This window comes from Chiloscyllium plagiosum, chromosome 28 (genome assembly GCF_004010195.1).
Source record: "Chiloscyllium plagiosum isolate BGI_BamShark_2017 chromosome 28, ASM401019v2, whole genome shotgun sequence".
Lineage (NCBI taxonomy): Eukaryota > Metazoa > Chordata > Chondrichthyes > Orectolobiformes > Hemiscylliidae > Chiloscyllium > Chiloscyllium plagiosum.
Genome location: NC_057737.1, coordinates 20547527 through 20569985, shown reverse-complemented (window position 1 = coordinate 20569985; position 22459 = coordinate 20547527). Strand labels below are relative to the sequence as shown.

The window sequence follows — 22459 nt, the reverse complement described above, 5'->3', positions numbered from 1 at the left end:
ATGAATGCTCGTGATTTCAGACTCAAAAGATTTATATGACACTTGCAGTGAGTTTTGTACGTGCCAAATCTTTCGTCTGTTGTTTTCAGTATTTTCCTGCTTGTAGTACATCGTAGCAGTAACTCTCAGTTGTCTCTTTTCATTTTGACATTTTACGGCTGTGTAAATATTAGTCAATATTCTAATTTTTTAGTTCATAAATAAACTGGATCTATATCTGTTAAAAGCTTAGCAGTTGCCAGTTATCAAAGTTGTTTGATTTATTTTCCAGGGAAATTTAGTCAGAGCTGTGTAGGTATTACAGTTTCAAGGAAGGTGATTTATTGTTTCTAAGAAGCAGGTTGTTTTGATTCCCTGGACGAGCATTTCCTTTCTATCTTGTAGAACACAAACATATGAAATAAAAATGCCAAGCACTTAAAATAAAACCCAAGGAAATACTCCTGTAAATTAGTTACATGCAAGAATGTTACACATTGCTGGAGTGAACATTAGCAGGAAGAGAAAAGATTTGGTTATATTAAGGCATGACCAATGATTGTGGTTAGTGTTGTACACATTACTCTAGTGCAGAGAAAATAGAATCCACTTTTATATATGCTATATTTTTTGTTTCCAGTGAAGAGATTCCCAGTGATGATGAAATTGAGGATGTGCAGAAGAGGAAAAGGCCACAGAAAAGGAAACTTAAAGTGGATGAGTACCCAGACTTCATGGCTAAGCGGTTTGCTGACCTCAGAACATTTCGTAATAGTACATTACAGAAATGGCATGATAAGACAAGATTAGCTTCAGGCAAAATAGGCAAGGTGAATTGATCTTTTGATTCTACATTATTTTTGTAACTTTGTCAAAGCAAGAAGGAAGATTGTTTGAAAGGATGTTTTGAAATTATGACAAAATGAAACTTTGTTTGCAAGCATGCTATCTGGCTGTATAAAAATGATTTTATAATTGGTTTATGCAGCCATTAAAAGAAGTGCATCAGGTGAGCTCATCCGACCTTACCAGAGTTTTGGGGCTGTATTCCATCATGCATCATAAATGGAAGGATGCTCACCTCAACCAGGCTAATCTTTAATTATGATACAATTTTTTGATCAGTTAAATATTTTACATTATTAATGTTACTGAACTTTGCTGACGTGCCAATACATTTAGTAAAGGGTTTAAGTGAGGCTAGCAACAATTTAATTTATAGTGATTGCTCTTTCTTCTCTCTATGCTTTTGGATCAATTACGTAGTGGTTGTGTTTAATGAAACACTGAATTAAAGCTTTAAACAGTGGAACATCTATAAGAAGGTAAGACGTTCAGTTGATAATTGAAAGCCCTCATTCAAATATACTCAAGTAATAGTGGATCTTGTGTAAAAGTCAACTCTGAACATTTGGTCAAGAAGAAGTCCAAAAATGTGCAGGTTAGGTGAATTGGCCATGCTAAATTGCCCATAGTGTTAGGTGAAGGGGTAAATGTAGGGGAATGGGTCTGGGTGGGTTGCGCTTTGGTGGGTCGGTGTGGACTTGTTGGGTCGAAGGGCTTACTTCCACTCTGTAAGTAATCTAATCTAATCTGTTATTTTTCATGTAACTTGATTCCTGACCTTTTGTCTAGAAAATCCAAATGCTTTCTACCTGTCACATGCTTGTCACTGAAATTAAACTTGCTTTGTGCAAATCTACTTATTCATATAATCATAGGATAATGTTGAAGGTTATCATTGAAGGTAACTGTTCTTCATCTTATGCCTACCCATGTTAGCATGCCATTTGGTTGCAATCTCTGTGTGTACTCCATTCCTGCTGATGCTGCCTTCTCATAAGGCAACATGGTTTCAAGAAAAAGCAACAGGTACTCAGCTCAATTTGAACTCAATTCTGAAGATTGCAAAGCTTCAGCTAGAGAATTTGAGATATCAGAAGAACATTAGAGTTGGAGAAATCTTCCATTACAGATTGTGATGATGTCAGAAAGCTTGGAATGTGGCTGCAGTTAAATATAATGCAAATTGCCAGAAAGACTCAGTTTCTTGTAGATCTTTCTGAAGTTTGGCCTGAAATAAGCAAGAAAATTTGGTGTTGCAAGTTTCAAAGCTATACCTAGATGGTGTACCATTTTCATGAAGAGGATATTTGTAATATGGCAGAAGCCTAGGGTTCAACGGCATCTCCAAGCAGAGCATGATGAAAGAGCTATCTCATTTCAGCAATTTATAATCTTGTGTGGACAAAAGACTGCATACAGGTTTAGTTTGTATTGGGAATGTGGATGATACTACCTTGAATTTTGACATGTCAGAAGTCGAACAGTGAGCAAAGTTGGAAAGAAATTAGTGCTCATGAAAACAACTGTTCACAGAAGGAATAGATTAACCATTGAGTTGTATATGGGGCAAAACTTAAGCCAATTGTGATATTCAATAGAAAAAATCCTCCCAAGACAGCAATTCTCAAAAAGAGAACTCATCCACATTCACAAGAAAGGATAGATGAATGAAGGTGGTTTGAAGATTTGGCTGAGGGACGTTTTGTGATTCTAACTAGTATGAATACAAACAAAAACACGCACAATGTAAAGGATTCATTGCTGATATTGGATCATAAAACACTGATATTGCACTGTTTCTGGAGGTCTAATGAGCCTTGTTCAACTTGTTTATTTAAACAAACCGTTCAAGGATAGCATAAGAAAAAAGTGAAATAACTGGACGATCAGAGGAATTACCCAAAAGAGTCTGCACACAGACTCTTAAGTTAGCAACCCTATGTGAATGAGTTATAGACACCTTGAATAAAATCAGAACAGACATTGTCATCAAATCATTCAAGAAGTGAAGGGTATCCAATGCAATTGGTATAGATGATTATTTGTGGATTGATAAGGCAGACAAAAATGATTGATTGATTTGATTTATTGTCACAGTGAAAAGCTTTGTTTGTGAGCAGTACAGGCAGATCATAGTGATCAAAGACATACAGATCGTAGGGCGAAAAAAAACTTTGGACAGAGGCTTGCAGGTTATACTGCACAGGACTTGCATGAAGCAAGATCAACATTAACAAGATCAACACTATTTAAAGTTAGAGAGTTCACTCACCAGTCTAGAACGGCAGGGAAGAAGTTGTTCCTGAACTTGTTGGTGCATGTGTTCAAACTTCTGTATCTTCTGCCTGACAAGAGGTTGGAGGAGAGCATTACCAGGGTGGGATGGGTCTTTGATGATGTTGGCAGCCTTTCTACAACAGCAAGAAGTGTAAATGGAGTCCATGAATGGAAGGTTAGCCTCCACGATGGTATGGACTGTAATTTCTTACGGTCCTGAACAGAGCAGTTGTCATACCAGTTATGCACCCGGACAGTATTCTCTCACCTGTCAAAGCTGGTGAGGGTCATTATGGACATGCTGAATTTCCTAAATTAGATGAGGAAGAAGAGGTGTCGTTATGCCTTTGTGACCATTGTTTCCATGTGGGAAGTCCAGCACAGATTGTCAGTTATCGTCACTGAGGAACTTGACCCTGTCAATCCTCTCAACCTCCGTTCTGTTGAGATCAGTGACGGTGTGTTCTTCTTTCTTCTGAAGTTAGAGATCAGTTCTTTTTGTTTTGCTGATGCAGGTTGTTATCATTGCACCCTGTCACCAAGCCCTCTATCTCCTTTCTGTATTTTGACTCGCCATTGTTTGATATTCATCCTACCACAGTAGTGTTATCAGCAAACTTGTAGATGGTGTTATTCGGAATTTGGCTACCAGTCGTGGGTGTACATGCAGTACAATCGAGGGCTGAGTATGCATCCTTGGGGTGCTTGAGTGTTATCGTGGAGGAGATGCAGTTGTCTATCTTCACTGATTGCAGTCTATGGGTCACGAAGCTGAGGAGCCAGTTGCAGAGAGCAGAGCAAAGACCTAGTCTTGCAGTTTTGAGATCAGTTTGGAGATAAAGGTGTTGAAGGCAGAGCTGTACTCGATGAGCAGTACTCTGATGTAGGTGTCCTTCTTGACCAAATGTTCCAGCGATGAGTGCAGTGCGAGGGAAATGGTGTCCGCTGTGGACCTTTTGCATTGTTAGACAAACTGAAGGGGATTGAGGCAGGCTGGGAGGCTGTTTGTCCATATGATGATGCAATTAAAATAACAAATTAGGGTTTGTTATTTGGCTCTGAACACAAGGAAATGTAATGCACATTGCGTGCATGCTTTGCTGAGTATTCTACTCTTCACTGAGGAAATATTCAAACTGTATGCATAAAAGCAATATGCTGCAGACCTGAAACAAAACAACTTTCTGAAGCTTTCACTTTTTTAACTTGTATAAATTTGTGTATTTGATTTTGTCTTTAATCAACATAGTTGTCGAAAATTTAATGTTGCATTCTTCGGATGTTTATAAAGATTCATTATGACATGCTCTTTAGCTCTTTTTATTCTACTATTATGGTAGAACTGGCAAGAATAGTCTCCAAACTAGTGGCTCTTTGACAGTGGATTTCACCCCTCAAATATTACTCATGTTAAAGTTGACTTCGAACTTTCAGAAAGCTGATTTTACACCAGCATCTATGGTATTTAATCACATACAGTTTTAAAGTTTTGGTTGGTCTATTATGATTGTTTACTGTAAACACCAACCTATTTTGCTTCTTTTTTTTAACTTTCTGACAACTTGACAAGCTAACTCCTTGTCTCCAGTCCTGAAACTAAGCATCAGAACTGCCTGCTTTCTACTGGACATGGATAAATTGATAACTACTTACTTTGTTGGGTCAAGAACCTGGTTTCTCTTTTAAAAAACAAACCTGGAAATGTACAATCGTATTTTATCTGTTTCATGCAAAGTTAATCCCTGACTCTGAGAGTTTTGGCAGCTGATAGTAGCATGATAATAAGCTTCACTGTATTGGTTTATATATTTACTTGGTTGGACTAGTAAGTCATATGCAACACTTGTATTGGAACAGTTTTGTTTTGATGTTTCATAGATTCTATTTTTTTAAAGAATATTGCCTTTGTGTAAATCTCATTATTTAAAACTAAGATAAAATTTACCTTAATGCAGGGACATTCTAAGTTTTTTTTAAAAGAAGTATGTTGGTTAAATGGAACGTTAACTGAATTCTTGTTGTCCTAATATTTTATTCCAGGGGTTCAGCGCTTTTGAGCGTTCCATCTTGACACAGATTGAGCAGATTATGATGGATAAAGAAAGGTTGATAAGACGGACTCAGACCAAACGATCCTTGTATAAAATTCTTGGAAAAGTGGAAGAGGATTCTCAGCAGATTCCAGAGACTGTACATGGGGAGATGGTATGCCAGTAACGAATTAGAACTCCAAATTTATAGTCTGAAGATTATTTTCTGTCTTTCATATGTAAACATTAAAAGGATAGTTTCTCTGGTTGGATAAAGGCAAAGGTAATGGTGTTTCATTGAATAGAAGATCTGAGAAACTAAAACAGTGAATGCTGAAAACAGGCTAGGTCTACTAACATTAGTGAAGAAACTGACAGCTGATGCTTCAGATTCATAGATTTAAGCTGAAGGAATGAACTGCTGGGTTTGAAGAAGATTACAAACCCAAAGCACCCACTGCTTATTCACTCTGCAGAAGATTGATTTCCTCTGTGTTTCCAGCCATTTCTATTTATGATTTGCTGTGTTTTGTTTTTTATATGAGAACATCCCAGGTTCAGTCCAAACCTGTCCTTACGTTTACTGTTCTCAGCTGGGGTGATGGAAGGAGCACTATGGTTTGGCTCACTGCCCCAGTTGGTGGAGAGAAAACCAGTCAGAATACATCGTACTGATCATTATCCAGTGACACCTGCTGGAAAGTGTATGTTGTGGTGTGAGCAGGTTTGGACTTGACTGTAATGCCTGCCACCCCCCCACACAGTCAGAAAGCCTGCCAGCACTAACTGTTTAGTTACCATATGAAGAAAGACCATTTCGGTAAAGTGTCAGAGGGGAGCCCCTAGAACTCCAATCCAGGAGGCATTTACACCTTCATAGGGTAAAAATATCCTCAGTCTTTTGAATGATAAAACTGAATCCAGTGACATTTGTGACTTTGAAATGATACAAATTGAAAATGTCACAAAAGATTTTGCTTAAAATATTTGGATCTTATGTGTTGCTCTGGTATAACATTTCTTTGTTTTGATCATTGAACGTATTCAGCAGACATGCTTGTTTATAAACTAAAACATTGTACTTTTAGTTTGGTATATTATTTTAAATAATGGAATCAAACATTTTAACAACTGTTGTTAATATACTCTTGAATGTTCTTAAGCAAACAAGTCCTAGAAGTTCAGAGAGATCTCAAAGTTTAATTTAAAAAAAAAAGGCCTCAGTGGGCTAATGCTTTGTATGATAAAACAGTGAACCGTCAGATCAGTATATGTGATCTAGATCAATGGTCTGTGTTATGTTGCTGAATTTGGGTCCATTGCTATAATTTGCCTCATTTAAACACCTGTTACTCCTGTGATGAGCACATGTGAACGGTAGATTTGTATTGTGCCTCCTATGGATAAATAGCCTACCAAAACTGTGGAAAAACATGAAAGGAGGATTTGTAAGCAAGATCCTTGTGGTAGTGAATGTACTCGAGAATGTGTCCCGGTTTTCAGTAGAGATCAAAACATCAAGGAGGGAAGGTGCAAAACACCTTGGCTTTGTTAATATATACAAAGATATCTTTTTCTGTATCTAGTCAGTAAGCAATATGTGACAAGGCTTTTAGTGAACTTGGCATTTTTTTCTTCCCGATCTTTGTAATGAACAGACCGATTATTTTCCTACACAGGAGGTTGTGCCACAAGGAAAGTCAAATGCACATCTGAAAGACATAGATGAAGAGATTTTTAATGACGACGATTTTTACCATCAGGTGAGTGTTTGTTAATAGAACGAGAAGCTCACCTCCCCAGCTACTGTTTAACTATCAATAAAGCATCTAAATTGACGTGAGTAACCTAACAATAGAGAAGACAAGGGTTATTGCAGTTCAGGTTGTTCCAAATCAGAGAAATATTTCAGTCAGCAAGTCTTGTATTAAGAGACATTTTGCAATAAATCATCTCAGAAAAGATACGGAGCTGGCACTTGTTCTGGATGAATAGTGTAGTGACCTGGATAATAGGCATTGTTATCAACTCCTATTTTTTTTCAAAGCTGGATTAAAATGCCAAATGCAGTGAGTAACTGTGATCAAGTTCAAGTAATGTCACATGGCTAAGCACTTTTTATTCTAGGGGATGCAGGGGATGTGGTCTTCCCAAGTCACGTGAAGTGACACTAAGTGATGTTGTGTGAATAGTTCAGCTGAGGAGGTAGTGCAGCATCGTAGAAAAGTACTTAGTGTTCACTATGAATGTGATTTATACCAACACTTATATGGGAGGCTACAGTATACCTTGACCCAATTCTCATGCTGTCAACAATCCAAGCACATTGCTTTTATAATACTCTGGGGAGGAGTGCATAAGAGTCACAATTTTATTATAAACTTAATTATTGCATGCTGCTTTGATTAACAAGTCTGATTGCTTCAGATTTTAGATATTTCAAATAGCAGGATGGAAGTAAGGAAGGTGAAATTCTTGCTAATTTCAGTTCTTTGTAGGCCTGTTTTGGAATCCCACTCCCAACTTCAAGATATCTGATTCAGTCTGCACATGCATAACTGAGTTAAAAATCACACAACACAGGTTATAGTCCAATAGGTTTAATTCGAAGCACACTAGCTTTCAGAGTGCCACTCCTTCATCAGGTGGTTGTGGAGTACACGATTGTTGGGCACAGAATTTATAGCAAACATTTACAGTGTGATTTAACTGAAATCATACATTGAAAAATATCTTGATTGTCTGTTGAGTCTTTCATCTGTTTGAATACCATGATAGTTTCACTTCTTTCATGTGTAAATCAAAAAGATTTTTTAAAAAGTTGCATTCTCTCAGGTTAACTGTAGTAATTGGTGTTAGCTAGACAATATGTTGAAGGTGTTAGCCCCTGTGTCCTCTGTCTATGCCATGATGTTTAGATTGATTCTAATCTAAAAAGTGTGAGAGAGAGTCTATATGTGTGCGCATGAGTGTAGAGTGGTCTAACTCTCTGAGAGAGGATGCATGTGAGTGTGTGTGCATGTCTGTGTGTGTGTATAGCTGTGTGTAGGAGTGTGTGTAGTGCAATGGTGGTCACCTGTAGTGTGAGATGAACCCAAAGTCTCGGTTGAGGCCTTCCCTATGGGTATGGAACTTAGCTATCAGCCTCTGCTCGGCCACTTTTCGCTGTTGCTTGTCCCAAAGTCCACCTTGGAGGATGGTCATCCAAAGGTCCGAGGTTGAATGTCCTGGACCGCTGAAGTGTTCCCCAACTATGAGGGAACACTCCTGTCGATTGTTGTGTGGTACCCATTCATCCGTTGCCGTAGTCTTAACATTCTGAACTTGTAGACTATTTCTGAGGGGTAGTCGTGCTCTGACCATCCTCCTGCCTTGGCACAATCTGGCCCAATATAATTAACAGATCTTCAAAATTCTTCACCCATCTTTCCATCCAAGTTAGATTTTTTTGCTCTAACATTTTAGAGAAATAAATGTCCCAGTACGGTGTTCTTCTGTCATGGCTAATTAGAGGATAACCCTATTTTACATGGATAGTAGCAAAAGAGAGTGATGGAGCTTGATTGCTTTAATTTGAAAAAACAAGTGTACATTTCAAATTGTGAAAGTGACATTCTTTAGTGGTTTAAAAAAAACATCGGAATTGCAAAGGTTAGGCAGCAATGCTGCATTATTCCATTATGTGTCTTAATATGAAGAGATACTGCCCACATTTTCTTCGCACTTTTGCTTGCTGAGTTTCAGAAGGTAATGATTCAATCTCAGGCCATTGCTAGTGCCTGCTTTCTGGAGCTGGTATAGTATTGGAATACTTACTAGTCTCCCTTTTTAAAAAAATATAGAGGTTGTTTCAGGAAAGGACACAATTTAGAGACTACTAAAACTCCATGTAAGAAAAACTTTCCAGCCAAAAATGTTAACTAATAAATATGAGATATTGTTCATGGAGAGGAAGCAAGGAACAAGTTCACATCATGTGAACCAAACTATATTCTTTATCACCCTTCTTTGAAAAGATTCATGCTCTTAGCTTTTTTTTAGTATACATTGAAATAACATATGTAGCATATTTTTGAGTTTAAAAATATTTCTTCACTTGACAAAGGCTTAATTTAATAGAGCCATTTGTATTACCCTATAATATTTTGCAAAGACTTTTGAAATAGCGACCAACTTATTGAAGAAATATTAGAGGGATGAAAGATGGGTGTTTGTGATGGTAGGTAACATGCTTCAGTTAATAAAACAAAACTTAAGGTAGTTGAGGCAGTGTTGTTAGCTGCAAGTAGTATTGGCATACGTGCTTGGAAAATTTATTTTTTACATTGTCCGAATTTAGCTTTTATAGTTCTTGAATGCGATTCACAAATATCAATGCAGTTTTATTTCTCCACGTTTCGAGATGGAAAATGAAATGTATCCTGCTATTTTCTGTTCTGTTTTGATGATAAATGCTTTTTGGCACTAAGACCCATTGGCTGGTTAACACTAATGCTGGAGTGCAATTTTTTATGAATGCCTTTTTGTTCCTCCATTTTCCACATCACTTCTATGCTAAAGGCATTTACCCCCATCTGAGATACTGTTACCCAGACAGCTCTTCTGATATCCCATCCAGCTGACCACTTTTCACTTGCATCGGCGACACTGAGAACGAGCAGTTTATTGCAGCTGAGCCCAGTCCTTTTCAACTCTGGGTCCTTGTGCAAAATCTGATTCATGCAAGCAATTATTTTGAATTATTTCAACTGTACCTCAACAGAACAATGTTAAGGGCAGTTGTATACTTATGCACTGAAAAGCACAGACTTGCCTAATCAGTATAGCACAGTGACTTGATGCCTTCACTGATTTGAACCATCAGCATTACAATTAGAAGCTATTCAAAATATGTCGCTCCAGACTTATACCAGATTTTAGTATTTGATGGTTCTTTCCTGACTGGAGATATAATGTATATGTGTTTATACAGAAAAGTGAAAACAACCTTGAAAATTTGGGCGAGTTAAGATTAGTTAAATGAAACTTCTGTTAGCTTAACTCCAATTAGTAATTGGAACTAATAATTTAGGCATTCTTTCTTTATAAGTTTTCTATTAAAAAAAGTAGCCTGCGTTAAAAGGGTTAGTAAATGTGGAAGGGCTAACTTACATAACTAGATAATTGCTGAGTAAGCCAGATGTCTCCCTGATGCAAAAACTTCAGCTCCTTAAGAATCTGACACATCTGAAACAATAAGTAAGAGACATTCTGACATTCTTTTGGTTGAATGATAGTTGACACTTGTTAACACAGCAACTGTAGAATGTTCCAGATTGTGTGGCTGCTGTGCCAAATCATTCTGTCCAAGTGAAATAAATAGAAATGAAAACGTTAGCCAACATCTGGCATCGCAGCAAGGAATGGGTGCAAGTCTTGACTCCTGTAGACTCTAAATATGGTGCTTAGACTGTAGAGGCTTTAATCACTTAGCCAAACCTTGACAGGTTTCTACGACAGCTCATCCCTGCCTTGTACATCACCCACAGACATCTGCTGAGCCGCCAGGCAGTAGCACATTCATTTTCCTTTTACAGTTTTCAATACATTTCTTCAGAGAGATGATCTGTAAAGATTACTGCTTCATTGTGTACAAGTAATTGTGGGAAGAGAGTGGTTGACAGACATACTGTTGCACCTGTTTCACTGACCTGGTTAATTTCTTCTGTTGAGTGGGATTTGGCAGAGATAGTCACTGAAGTTGCTGCAGTGATTAAGGGCACACGTTTACTGAGCACAGTGCTATGTGGGTTTACAGTGTCATAAGCCTGAGCATTGGTGGATTTGTATCTTTTATTTAGCTGCCAGAAGTGACTATGAGGAACAACAATAGAGAAACTGACGGATTGTTTGTTTGCCAGAGAGATGGTGGAAATAGGTCAGATAAAAAGACTTCGACGGGAGGGGTGCTCTTGGTAATATCGTGAGTGAAGTGACTTATTGATAAAAGTATACTTTCAGAATTTACCTCCAATTTCTGGTATCCTGAAAGTTCCTGCTGAAAATGGTAATGAGTGTATATCTATTGTTATAGTCATAGAGTTAATTAATATTAACTGACATGTTAGTTTCTGGAAAACTGTAGTAATGTAGTGTATTTTGATTAGTTGTGCTCCAAAAATTAGTTGTTACTAAACAAAATATTCAGTAAACATTTTCATCGTAAAGATGAATGCTATTTATGCGAAACTGAACACTGAATTTTGTCATTATAATTCAGCATTGAACACTTCTGGATTAGCTATATCACAAGTAGATTCAGAGTAAATTTCTAAATCTCTGTCTCAACAAATTTTAACTACACGTTTAGCTGAGGATTTTATACAGTTTTATATTTTCTACTTCTCTGCCACATACCCATTTGTTCCAGTGATTGAGCCTGTCTGGTTGGTGCTGAATTATGAGCCTTCTGTGATGTGACCTTAATGTGAATTGAGCCTGCCCAAATCCATCCCACAAATAGAAAAGAGAGAGCAGGAGACATTTATCCTGTCATTGAGTCTTATTCAAACCCAGAACAAGTGACAGGATGTTGTAGTAACCCACCATGCTCCTCAATTCAATTATCAAACACAACCTTGTTTTCTAGTAGCACTGGAAAAGTTGAATATGTCTTCATCCATGGAAGCTTCTCCTTGAACCTGATCTGAGCAGTGCTGTTTGAATTACTGAGAATTGATGTTTGTTGACCTGCAGAAACCAACAAAATGTGAATGCTATGAAAAAGAAAGGGAAAATCATTTTCCTCAAGTTTATAATTATGTAATCATATCTATTGTGTAATGTTCATTAAATAATGTGACTTTTGCATTTGAATTTGTTTGTAGAGTTGAAATAAGTTGCAATGAATGGTACTACTAGTAGTTCTGATGCGCAGTAACTTAAAGTTCACCAAAGGTTTATTGTTTCAGTCTTGCACCAAGATTGTGGCATAATTTCGAGCTGACGCTTCACTGTAGTGCTTTGTTACCAAATGCGCAGTGTTTTAATTGATACCAATATTCTCAAAGTTATGATTTGTGCATTAATAGCTGTAATGTAATGACCATCAATATAACTTCTGAGTTTAAGTTGATGTATCTTGAGTAAAATTGCATTTCTACAGATCTTTATGACAATAAGTCTTTGATAGATTCAAGTAGATCCAAAATTTTGTCTGTCTGCCCAGGTGGACATAAAGGATCCCAAGTTATTTACAAAGAAAAACAGTGAGTTCTATTGGTGATATGCAGTAGTTAACATTCTTCTCTCAACCTGAATCACCAAAATGAATTAAGAAAGTCATTCCCAAATATTTTTGGGATCTTCCTGTGAGTTGTTGTATTTGATTGTAGTTCATTGGTTTTAAAAAAAGCCCTGTTGAGGTATACCATGGATCTAATCTTTCTGTGCTATAGGAGTGGTATTATGCAGACTTAACCATTTTCATGGAAGTGTAAACTCCTCCCTGACATTGTACATGTTTAGCTGCAGTTGATAAAATATTCCATTTGCATGGGATAGCTAAGTTAGCAGCTTTTTTGTGTTTAAAACCAGTATTGAGAGTGTTTGATCTGAAACTTATGGAACTTTGCATTTACCTATCATTCAAAGTGGAATCTGTTTAGTGCCTGTGCTGAACTCCAGCTATTGAGTGATTGTGATCGTTGTTTTTCTGGTTATCAGTCTTCACTGAACATTTTGCATTGATCAAACGAGAAATACATCAGGGACAGTATTACAGTATCAGTTAAAGATATGTCCAGCAATTATTTATTTTGTTTTAGCCTTGATTTAGGAAGAACACAAAGAATTAAAAATACTTTGAAGGTATGTAAGATATACAGTTGATAGTAAGTTACAAAACTGCCAGGAAACAATTGGAAAATTATATTTATGTTTTATCCATATTTCCTCCACATTCCTTCCCACATTCCATCACATTAAAAGATAACAATGCAGTTTTTAATATCTACTTAAATTGTCCAGTGCACATTGTGATGCAGCTAACCTTTTATGGGAATAAAGGTTTCATGTTAGGGTATGGTTGAACTCTGGCTTGCTGCTGTAATTGTGTTGTTAGTCTGCTTTAGCTTCCATCTTGGGTGTTTGCTATGAATAAAAGAATTGTGCTAAATTTGCTTACCAGTGTTCCATTTTCTTTGCCCCTCACTAACTTATGACAGCCTTGAAGAAAACTAAATGGGACTGGTAAAGAGAAAATTTATCCAATTTAAAATTTAAAATCTAATTGCTTAGTTTATTTTAATTTACAATTTTTTTTGCAGCTCCTCAGAGAACTAATTGAGCGGAAGACTACTGCTATAGATCCAAATGATCAGATTGCTATGGGTCGGTAAGTGTTGAAAGACAACACTAATTAATAAATTGGGTTATGTTGATTGAGGAAAAAAATAATACTTCAACCTTATTTTGTTATTAATTATCAAGGTAGGTGTGAGCATTCGAAATTTTACATTTTCTGCAAAGTATCTACAAAACTCCCCATTCATTAGATTTGGTCTACTCCTATGCAACTTTTTTTGGTTCAAAATTAATTGCTTGCTTAAAATTCTGTTTGTTCATCTGAAATGAATGGCACCATAAAATGGTGTTTCTGCTAAATTGATTGTTTGATAATTGGAGCATAAATAAATTCTTCAAATTCAGCAAAGATTTCAGCATAAACATCAATACTATTACAAACACAAGACACCAAAGGCTTTGTCCTATGATTAACATAATGCTGATTTGTTTTTGTGAAATTTCAATCAGATAAATCTGTTATTCCACCCATGCATGTGGATAGATCATATATGTAACCATCTATTTGGTTTTGCAACATTTCATATTATCAAAATGGATGCAATTACAGTTATGTGATCAGATCTCTTTATTCTTATTGTCAATGTAATTTGTAGTAAGTTTTCCTGAAGCTGACAAAGCATTTACAAAACCTGACATTCCACTTCTAAAGCAGCTGTATTCCTCAATTTGTGTTAAGGGCATCAGTCTTAGCATTCCAACACACAATTTACCAATTAGAAACCTAACATTAATCAATGCTGTAGCAGGACTTTTTCTGTTTCCACCTCTCCAATCTTGACAACGTCAACAGAGTAAAATTTACAGTGGGAAGCAAATACATAGAGTCATAGAGATGTACAGCATGGAAACAGATCCTTCGGCCCAATTCGTCCATGCCGACTAGATATCCCAACCCAATCTGGTCCCACCTGCCCGCACCTGGCCCATGTCCCTCCAAACCCTTCCTGTTCATATACCCATCCATATGCCTTCTAAATGTTGCAATTGTACTCGACTCCACCACTTCCTCTGGCAGCTCATTCCATACACATACCACCCTCTGCGTGAAAATGTTGTCCCTTAAGTCTCTTTCATATCTTTCCCCTCTCACCCTAAACCTATGCCCTCTAGTTCTGGATTCCCCCACCCCAGGGAAAAAACCTTGTCTATTTACCCGATCCATCCCTCTCGTGATCTTATAAACCTCCTCTATAAGGTCACCCCTCAGCCTCCAACGCTCCAGGGAAAACAGCCCTAACCTATTCAACCTCTTAGAGTCACAGAGCCATAGAGATGTACAGCATGGAAACAGACCCTTCGATCCAACCCGTCCATGCCGACCAGATATCCGAATCCAGTCTAGTCCCACTTGCCAGCACCAAACTCCTATCCCTCCAAACCCTTCCTATTCATATACCCATCCAAATGCCTTTTAAATGTTGCAATTGTACCAGCCTCCACCACTTCCTCTGGCAGCTCATTCCATACACGTACCACCCTCTGTCTGAAAAAGTTGGCCCTTAGGTCTCTTTTATATCTTTCCCCTCTCACCCTAAACCTATGCCCTCTAGTTCTGGACTCCCCGACCCCAGGGAAAAGACTTTGTCTATTTATCCTATCCGTGCCCCTCCATAATTTTATAAACCTCTATAAGACAATCCCTCAGTCTCTGACGCTCCAGGGAAAAACAGCCCCAGCCTGTTCAGCCTCTCCCTGTAGCTCAAATCCTCCAACCCTGGTAACATCCTTGTAAATCTTTTCTGAACCCTTTCAAATTTCACAACATCTTTCCGATAAGAAGGAGACCAGAATTGTACGCAGTATTCCAACAGTGGCCTAACCAGTGTCCTGTATAGCTGCAACATGACCTCCCGACTCAATACTCTGACCAATAAAAGAAAGCATACCAAACACCGCTTTCACTATCCTATCTTGCTGCGACTCCACTTTTAAGGAGCTATGAACCTGCACTCCAAGGTCTCTTTGTTCAGCAACACTCTCTTGGACCTTACCATTAAGTGTATAAGTTCTGCTAAGATTTGCTTTCCTAAAATGCAGCACTTCGCATTTATCTGAATTAAACTCCATCTGCCACTTCTCAGCTCATTGGCCCATCTGGTCAAGCTCCTGTTGTAATCTGAGGTAACCTTCTTCGCTGTCCACTACACCTCCAATTTTGATGTCATCTGCAAACTTACTAACTGTACCTCTTATTCTCGCATCCAAATCATTTATGTAAATGACAAAAAGTGGAGGTCCCAGCATTGATCCTTGTGGCACTCCACTGGTCACAGGCCTCCAGTCTGAAAAACAATCCTGCGTCACCACTCTCTGTCTTCTTTGAGCCAGTTCTGTATCCAAATGGCTAGTTTTCCATTGAGATTCCATGAGATCTAACCTTGCTAACCAGTGTTGTGGTTCTGTTCGCCAAGCTGGGAATTTGTGTTGCAGACATTTCGTCCCCTGTCTAGGTGATATCGTCAGTGCTTGGGAGCCTCCTGTGAAGTGCTTCTGAGATGTTTCCTCCAGCATTTATAGTGATTTGTACCTGCCGTTTCCGGTTGTCAGTTCCAGCTGTCCGCTGCAGTGGGCGGTATTTTGGGTCCAGGTCGATGTGCTTATTGATTGAATCTGTGAATGAGTGCCATGCCTCTAGGAATTCCCTGGCTGTTTTCTGTTCGCCAAAAATGGATACCCCCGCAATTTCATCAACAGATGCCTAAGGGAAAGACCCAAAGGACTAGCCACACTATCATACATCAAAAACATTTCTGAACTTACAGCCAGACTACTGCGACCACTAGGACTCATAACAGCACACGAACCAACAGCCACTCTCAGACAACAACTCACCAGGACAAAGGACCCGATACCCAGCATGCGCAAAACCAACGTAGTGTACAAAATCCCATGCACGGACGGCACAAAACACTACATAGGACAAACAGGAAGACAGCTAACGGTCCGCATCCATGAACACCAACTAGCCACGAAACGACATGACCAGCTATCCTTAGTAGCCACACACTCTGATGACAAGCAACATGAGTTCGACTGGGACAACACTACTATTATAGGACAAGCCAAACAGAGAACAGCCAGGGAATTCCTAGAGGCATGGCACTCATTCACCGATTCAATCAATAAGCACATCGACCTGGACCCAATATACCGCCCACTGCAGTGAACAGCTGGAACTGACAACCGGAAGCGGCACGTACAAATCACTATAAATGCCGGAAGAAACGTCACAGAAGCACTTCACAGGAGGCTCCCAAGCACTGAGGATGTCACCTAGACAGGGGACGAAACGTCTGCAACACAAATTCCCAGCTCGGCGAACAGAACCACAACAGCGAGCACCCGAGCTACAAATCTTCTCCCAAACTTGCTAACCAGTCTCCCATGGGGATCCTTGTCTTATCGCCTTACTGAAGTCCATATAGATCACATCTACCGCTCTGCTCTCATCAATCCTCTTTGTTACTTCTTCAAAAAATTCAATCAAGTTTGTGAGACATGATTTCCCACACACAAAGCCATGTTGACTATCCCTAATCAATTGAGCCAGTTCTGTATCCAATTGGCTAGTTCTCCCTGTATTCCATGAGATCTAACCTTGCTGACCAGTCTCCCATGGGGAACCTTGTTGAACAACTTACTGAAGTCCATGTAGATCATGTCTACTGCTCTGCCATTATCAGTCCTCTTTGTTACTTCAAAAAACTCAATCAGGCTTGTGAGACATGATTTTCCACGTGCAAAGCCATGGGAAACTGACTATCCTGAATCAGTCATTGCCTTTCCAAATACGTGCACATCATGTCCTTTGGGACTCCCTCCGACAACCTGCCCACCACTGATGTCAGGCTCACCGGTCTATAGTTCCCTGCCTTATCCTTACTACCTTTCTTAAACAATGGCACCATGTTAGCCAACCTCTAGTCTTCTGGCACCTCATCTGTGACTATTGATGGTACAAATATCTCAGCAACACTCTCTCCTAGCTTCTCACAAAGTTCTAGGGTACACCTGATCAGGTCCTGGCGATTTATCCATTTCGAGACATCCAGCACTTCCTCCTCTAGAATAGGGACATTTTTCAAGATGTCACCATCTATTTCCCTACATTCTGTATCTTCCATGTCCTTTTCCACAGTAAACACTGATGCAAAATACTCACTTAGTATCTTCCTCATCTCCTGGGGCTCCACGCAAAAGCTACCTTGCTGATGTTTGAAGGGCGCTATTCTCTCCCTAGTTACCCTTTTGTCCTTTGTAAAAAGCCATTTGGATTCTCCTTAACTCTCTATTTGCCAAAGCTATCCCATGTCCTCTTTTTGCCCTGCTGATTTCCCTCTTAAGTATACTCCTACTGTCCTTTATACTCGTCTAAGGATTCATTCGATCTACTTCTTTAGTCATCCAGTATTTCCTATACCTACCAGCATTTCCTAACAGGAATAATCTTTCTCTGTACTCTCATTATCTCATTTCTGAAGGCTTCCCATTTTGCAGCTGTCCCTTTACCTGTGAACATCTTCCCCCAATCAGCTTTTGAAAGTTCTTGCCTAATATCATCAAAATTGGCCTTCCACCAATTTAGAATTTCAACTTTTAGATCTGGTCTATCCTTTTCCATCACTATTTTAAAACCAGTAGAATTATGGTCGCTGGCCCCAAAGTGCTCTCCCACTGATACCTCAGTCACCTGCCCTTCCATATTTCCTAAGAGTAGGGCCAAGTTTTGCACTTTCTCTTGTAGGTCCATCCACATACAGAATCAGGAGGTTTTTTTTGCACATGCTTAACAAATTCCTCTTCATCTAAACCCTTTGATTTTGCCTGTCCTCGGATGCTGCCTGAACTGCTGTGCTCTTCCAGCACCACTGATCCAGACTATGGCAGTCCCAGTCTATGTTTGGAAAGTAAAAATCCCCTACCATAATCACCCTATTATTCTTACAGATAACTGAGATCTCCTCTCAAATTTGTTTCTCAATTTCTCACTGACTATTAATCTATAATACAATCCCAATAAGGTATCATCCCTTTCTTATTTTTTAGTTCCACCCAAATAACTTCCCTGGATGTATTTCCAGGAATATCCTCCCTCAGTACAGCTGTAATACTATCCCTTATCAAAAATGACACTCCCCTTCCTCTCTTACTTCCCTTTCTGTCCTTCCTGTAGCATTTATATCCTGGAACATTTAAGCTACTAGTCCTGTCCATCCCTGAGACATGTTTCTGTAGTTGCTATGATATCCAGTCTCATGTTCCTAACCATGCCCTGAGTTCATCTGCCTTCCCTGTTAGGCCTCTTGCATTGAAATAAATGCAGTCTAATTGATCAGTCCTAGTTTGTTCTCTGTTTTGTCCCTGCCTGCCCTGACTGACTCGCTTTTTTCCTCAACTGTACCAGTCTCAGATTGAACTCTTACCTCACTATCTCCCTGGGTCTCACCCCCACCCCCACTTACTAGTTTTAAATCCTCCCGAGCAGATCTAGCAAATCTCCCTGCCAGCATATTAGTCCCCTTCCAATTCAGGTGCAATCCATCCTTCTTGTACAGGTCACCTCTACTCCAGAAGAGATTCCAATGATCCAAAAATGTGAATCCTTCTCCCATACACCAGCTCCTCAGCCATGCATTCATCTGCTCTATTCTCTTATTCCTACCCTCACTAGCTCGTAGCACCGGGATTAATCCAGATATTACTACTCTCGAGGACCTCCTTTTTAAATTCCTGCCTAACCTCACTATATTTTCCCTTCAGAATCTCATCCTTTTGCCTTCCTGTATCGTTTATTCCAATGTGTATAATGACCTCCTGCTGGTCCCTCTCCCCTTTTGAGAACATTCTGCACCTTCTCTGAGACATCCTTGATCCTGGCACCAGGGAGGCAAAACACATTCTAATTTTTCACTGCTGGCCACAGAAACGTGTGTCTGTACCTCAGACAAGACAGTCCCCTAACAGCTGTGATAAATATTTATTGATACAGAGCCCCTGCCTTAAACTGCTGAAATATGTTTGGTGTAGCTACACCACCAGCACTGTTGTTAACTAGACCTTTTTGAATAATTTGGTACAACCAAGTGGGTTGCTAAGTCACTTCAGTCGGCAGTTGAGAGTCAACCACATGTTATGGCTTTGGAGTCAAATGTATGCCTGACTGGATACGGCAGCAGATTTCCTTCCCTGAAGGGCGGTAATAAACCAGAATGGGTTTTATGACAATCTAGCGGTTCCTTGGTCACCAGTACTGCTGTTAACTTTATGTTCCATATTTATTTAATTAAATGAATTAAATTCCCCACTTGTTTTTGTAGGATTGAAACTCATAAGCATTAGTCCAAGCCTCTCGATTACTGGTCTAGTAGCATAACTGTCAAACTCTCATTCCCCATAACTTTTACTCAGTTCCAATGCCAGCCAAAATAGAAGCTCAATGTCCGATTTATGGAGGGTGCTAATATTGAGTGGTTTAAAAAAAAATGTGATCCTACAAAGATATTATTGCACAGTATCAATCATTTGAAGATAAAGCTGACACTTTTAAACCATGTATACTTTGATTATGTAATTAAAATGTATTACTCTGAATAAAGCCAATTGAGGGATGATTTAACTGACATTTTTAACATTATAAGATTCAGTAATGTAGATACAAAGAGCCTGTTTCCCTTGGTTGTCAAATCTTCGAGATTGCATGCAGACATACACAGTAACACCTGGAATTCTTATTCCCCACACCACACTGTGCGAGTTGCTTCAGTTGAAAACTTCATGCCTGCGATTGAGATTTGTGCTAGGAAAGTTTATCAAGCGATATGAAACATATATTGGGTAAATGAAGCTAATATGCAGATGACAGTGAAAGGACCGAAAGCTACTATTAATATTTCAATGTTCCAAAGAAATAACTGTGCATGTCATTGATTCTGTATTTCATATATGTTAAAAATACACATACCAGATATTCAAGATGGTAATTGCTTTGCCAGTTGAGTAAATACTATACAGTGTAGTGCAAAACCACAATAACAAAGTCCAGATTTGATTCTTCATCTCTACTGAATGGCTGATTGCAGTTGGGGACAAATTTAGTTGTTGTTCAGCGGTTGGCATGAGTGGCCCTGGGCTAAGCAAAGGAGAGTTGGCCAAAACACCTATTTATGACCATTATTGTGTCACCATTTTGGAAAGAGTGGGCATTGCTTAACATCAGGATTATGCTGTACTCTTGTATCAAATTTATCTGCTGCTGACATTTACTGTAGAGACACAAGGAATAGCTGCAGAAAGTGCTGAAAATACTCAGCATGTTAGTGAGCAATTGTGAACAGAGAAGCAGAATTAATGTCTTACCTTGATGTTTTTTTGCAAGGTCATCGGCCTGAAAGGTTATTCTTGGCCCATTTTCTTTCCCTAAGCATTCAAAGTCCATCTATTGTAGTTAAAAATCAGGCCTCTGGTTCATTCCCCATATGCTGCCTGACCAGCTGAGAATTTCCAGCATTTTCTGCTCCTATTTCAGATGTCCATCATCTGTCATATTTTGGTTTGGTGTGATGAAATAATTACTTAGATTGCTGCTGTCTGTGAAACCTCTCCCAGCAAAAGCCAGTGTCCTCAAAAACAAATGGCGGGAAGTCTGGAAGGTAACTACTTTTTATAAACTTGGTATGTAATTAAAAAAGACACTGTGGGGGTTTCTTATCTAGCCTTTCCACTTCATTGCAGATGATCTGTTTCCAAACAGCTGCTTATTTCTCCTGTTGCCATTAGGGACAAGGAACTGTGCATGCATGTTTCTTTTCTGAATTTCTCCGGACATCCGAAGATTTAGCATGTATAGATAGCTGGATCATGGACTGGACTCAGTTAAGCTAAAATGCTGTTTAGATTGGTGATAGCTTGGAGTGGGACCAGAGTGTACTTGGTTCACTTTTATTCCAGTGTCTATGCAGAGATGATTTGCCCGAGGAGCAGTGTACAGAGTAAAGATTATTCAACACAATACTTTTGCAACTGGGTTTTGTGGTGTTCTTTTAAATCAATCCAATTCTAATGATGCTTTATTTACTCCTATAGACAATGGCTTGCAATTCAGAAACTACGAAGTAAGATTAAGAGAAAAGTAGATACCAGAGCAAGCAAAGGCAGAAAAGTAAGGTGAGTATATTCTGGTAACTTTGTTATAAGGGGTGAACACTGAAGTTCAAAACCAATATCCAGAGATGTATTCTGGTCAAATAATCAAAAAGAAGATCACAATACTGACTATATTTGGAAGCTTCTGTTGGGATGCACATCTTTCTTTCCCGCAGTTCTGTTGATTCTTTCTCTTTCCATAACATTGTTTCTCTGTCTCTTCTACTCTCTTCAACATATTACATTTAAAATAAAGTTCAGATAGTCTGGTTGTTTCTCGGACCCTACTGATGTTACTCCTGTTTATTTTTTGGGCTGTTGAGCAATTTTTTTAAAAATCTACTAATTTATCATAATATACTTGCTACAATTTCCGTACCAATCTCATTCAAGTTTGTTTTATTATTGATATTATTATGAAAACACCAGCCTAGTTTATCGATATTTTCTCCTTTTTTAGACTTAAATTTATAATGTATTACTTCTGTCACCAAGACCTTGTCCACATTCCTCTGTGTTAAGTCACTAGACACTGATTGAAAGTTTCAGGCCAATTTAACCTTCTCCATGTGATAATACTTTTGGTCTGCACTAGTGTCCTATCCTTGAATTCCCAGTGGACATCAAGAATTCAAGAGGATGGATTTTACTGTTAGCATCAAAGTGATGTCACACAGTGTTGTTCTTAAAACTGCTCACAAAGATTTAGTGGCCACTGTGGGACAAACATCCTGTTTCCTAATAGTTTAAATCTGGCACCCATTCAGAGGATTTCCAGGCATGCCGCAGTAGCAATTTCAGCAAACAGGATAAGCTGCCAGTGACATTGAAGTATTCTC

The 22459-nt window shown here is 38.8% G+C and overlaps 1 protein-coding gene across 1 annotated transcript in view; it reads left to right on the top strand.

Moving 5' to 3' along the window:
- aatf (apoptosis antagonizing transcription factor) overlaps positions 1 to 22459 on the top strand; it is a 115294-nt gene that overhangs the window by 58943 nt on the left and 33892 nt on the right. The window contains exons 6-10 of the mRNA XM_043718472.1: positions 620 to 809; positions 5143 to 5307; positions 6812 to 6895; positions 13439 to 13506; positions 21561 to 21641. Of these exons, the coding sequence (XP_043574407.1) occupies positions 620 to 809; positions 5143 to 5307; positions 6812 to 6895; positions 13439 to 13506; positions 21561 to 21641 (588 nt within the window). The remainder of the gene's footprint in view (positions 1 to 619; positions 810 to 5142; positions 5308 to 6811; positions 6896 to 13438; positions 13507 to 21560; positions 21642 to 22459) is intronic.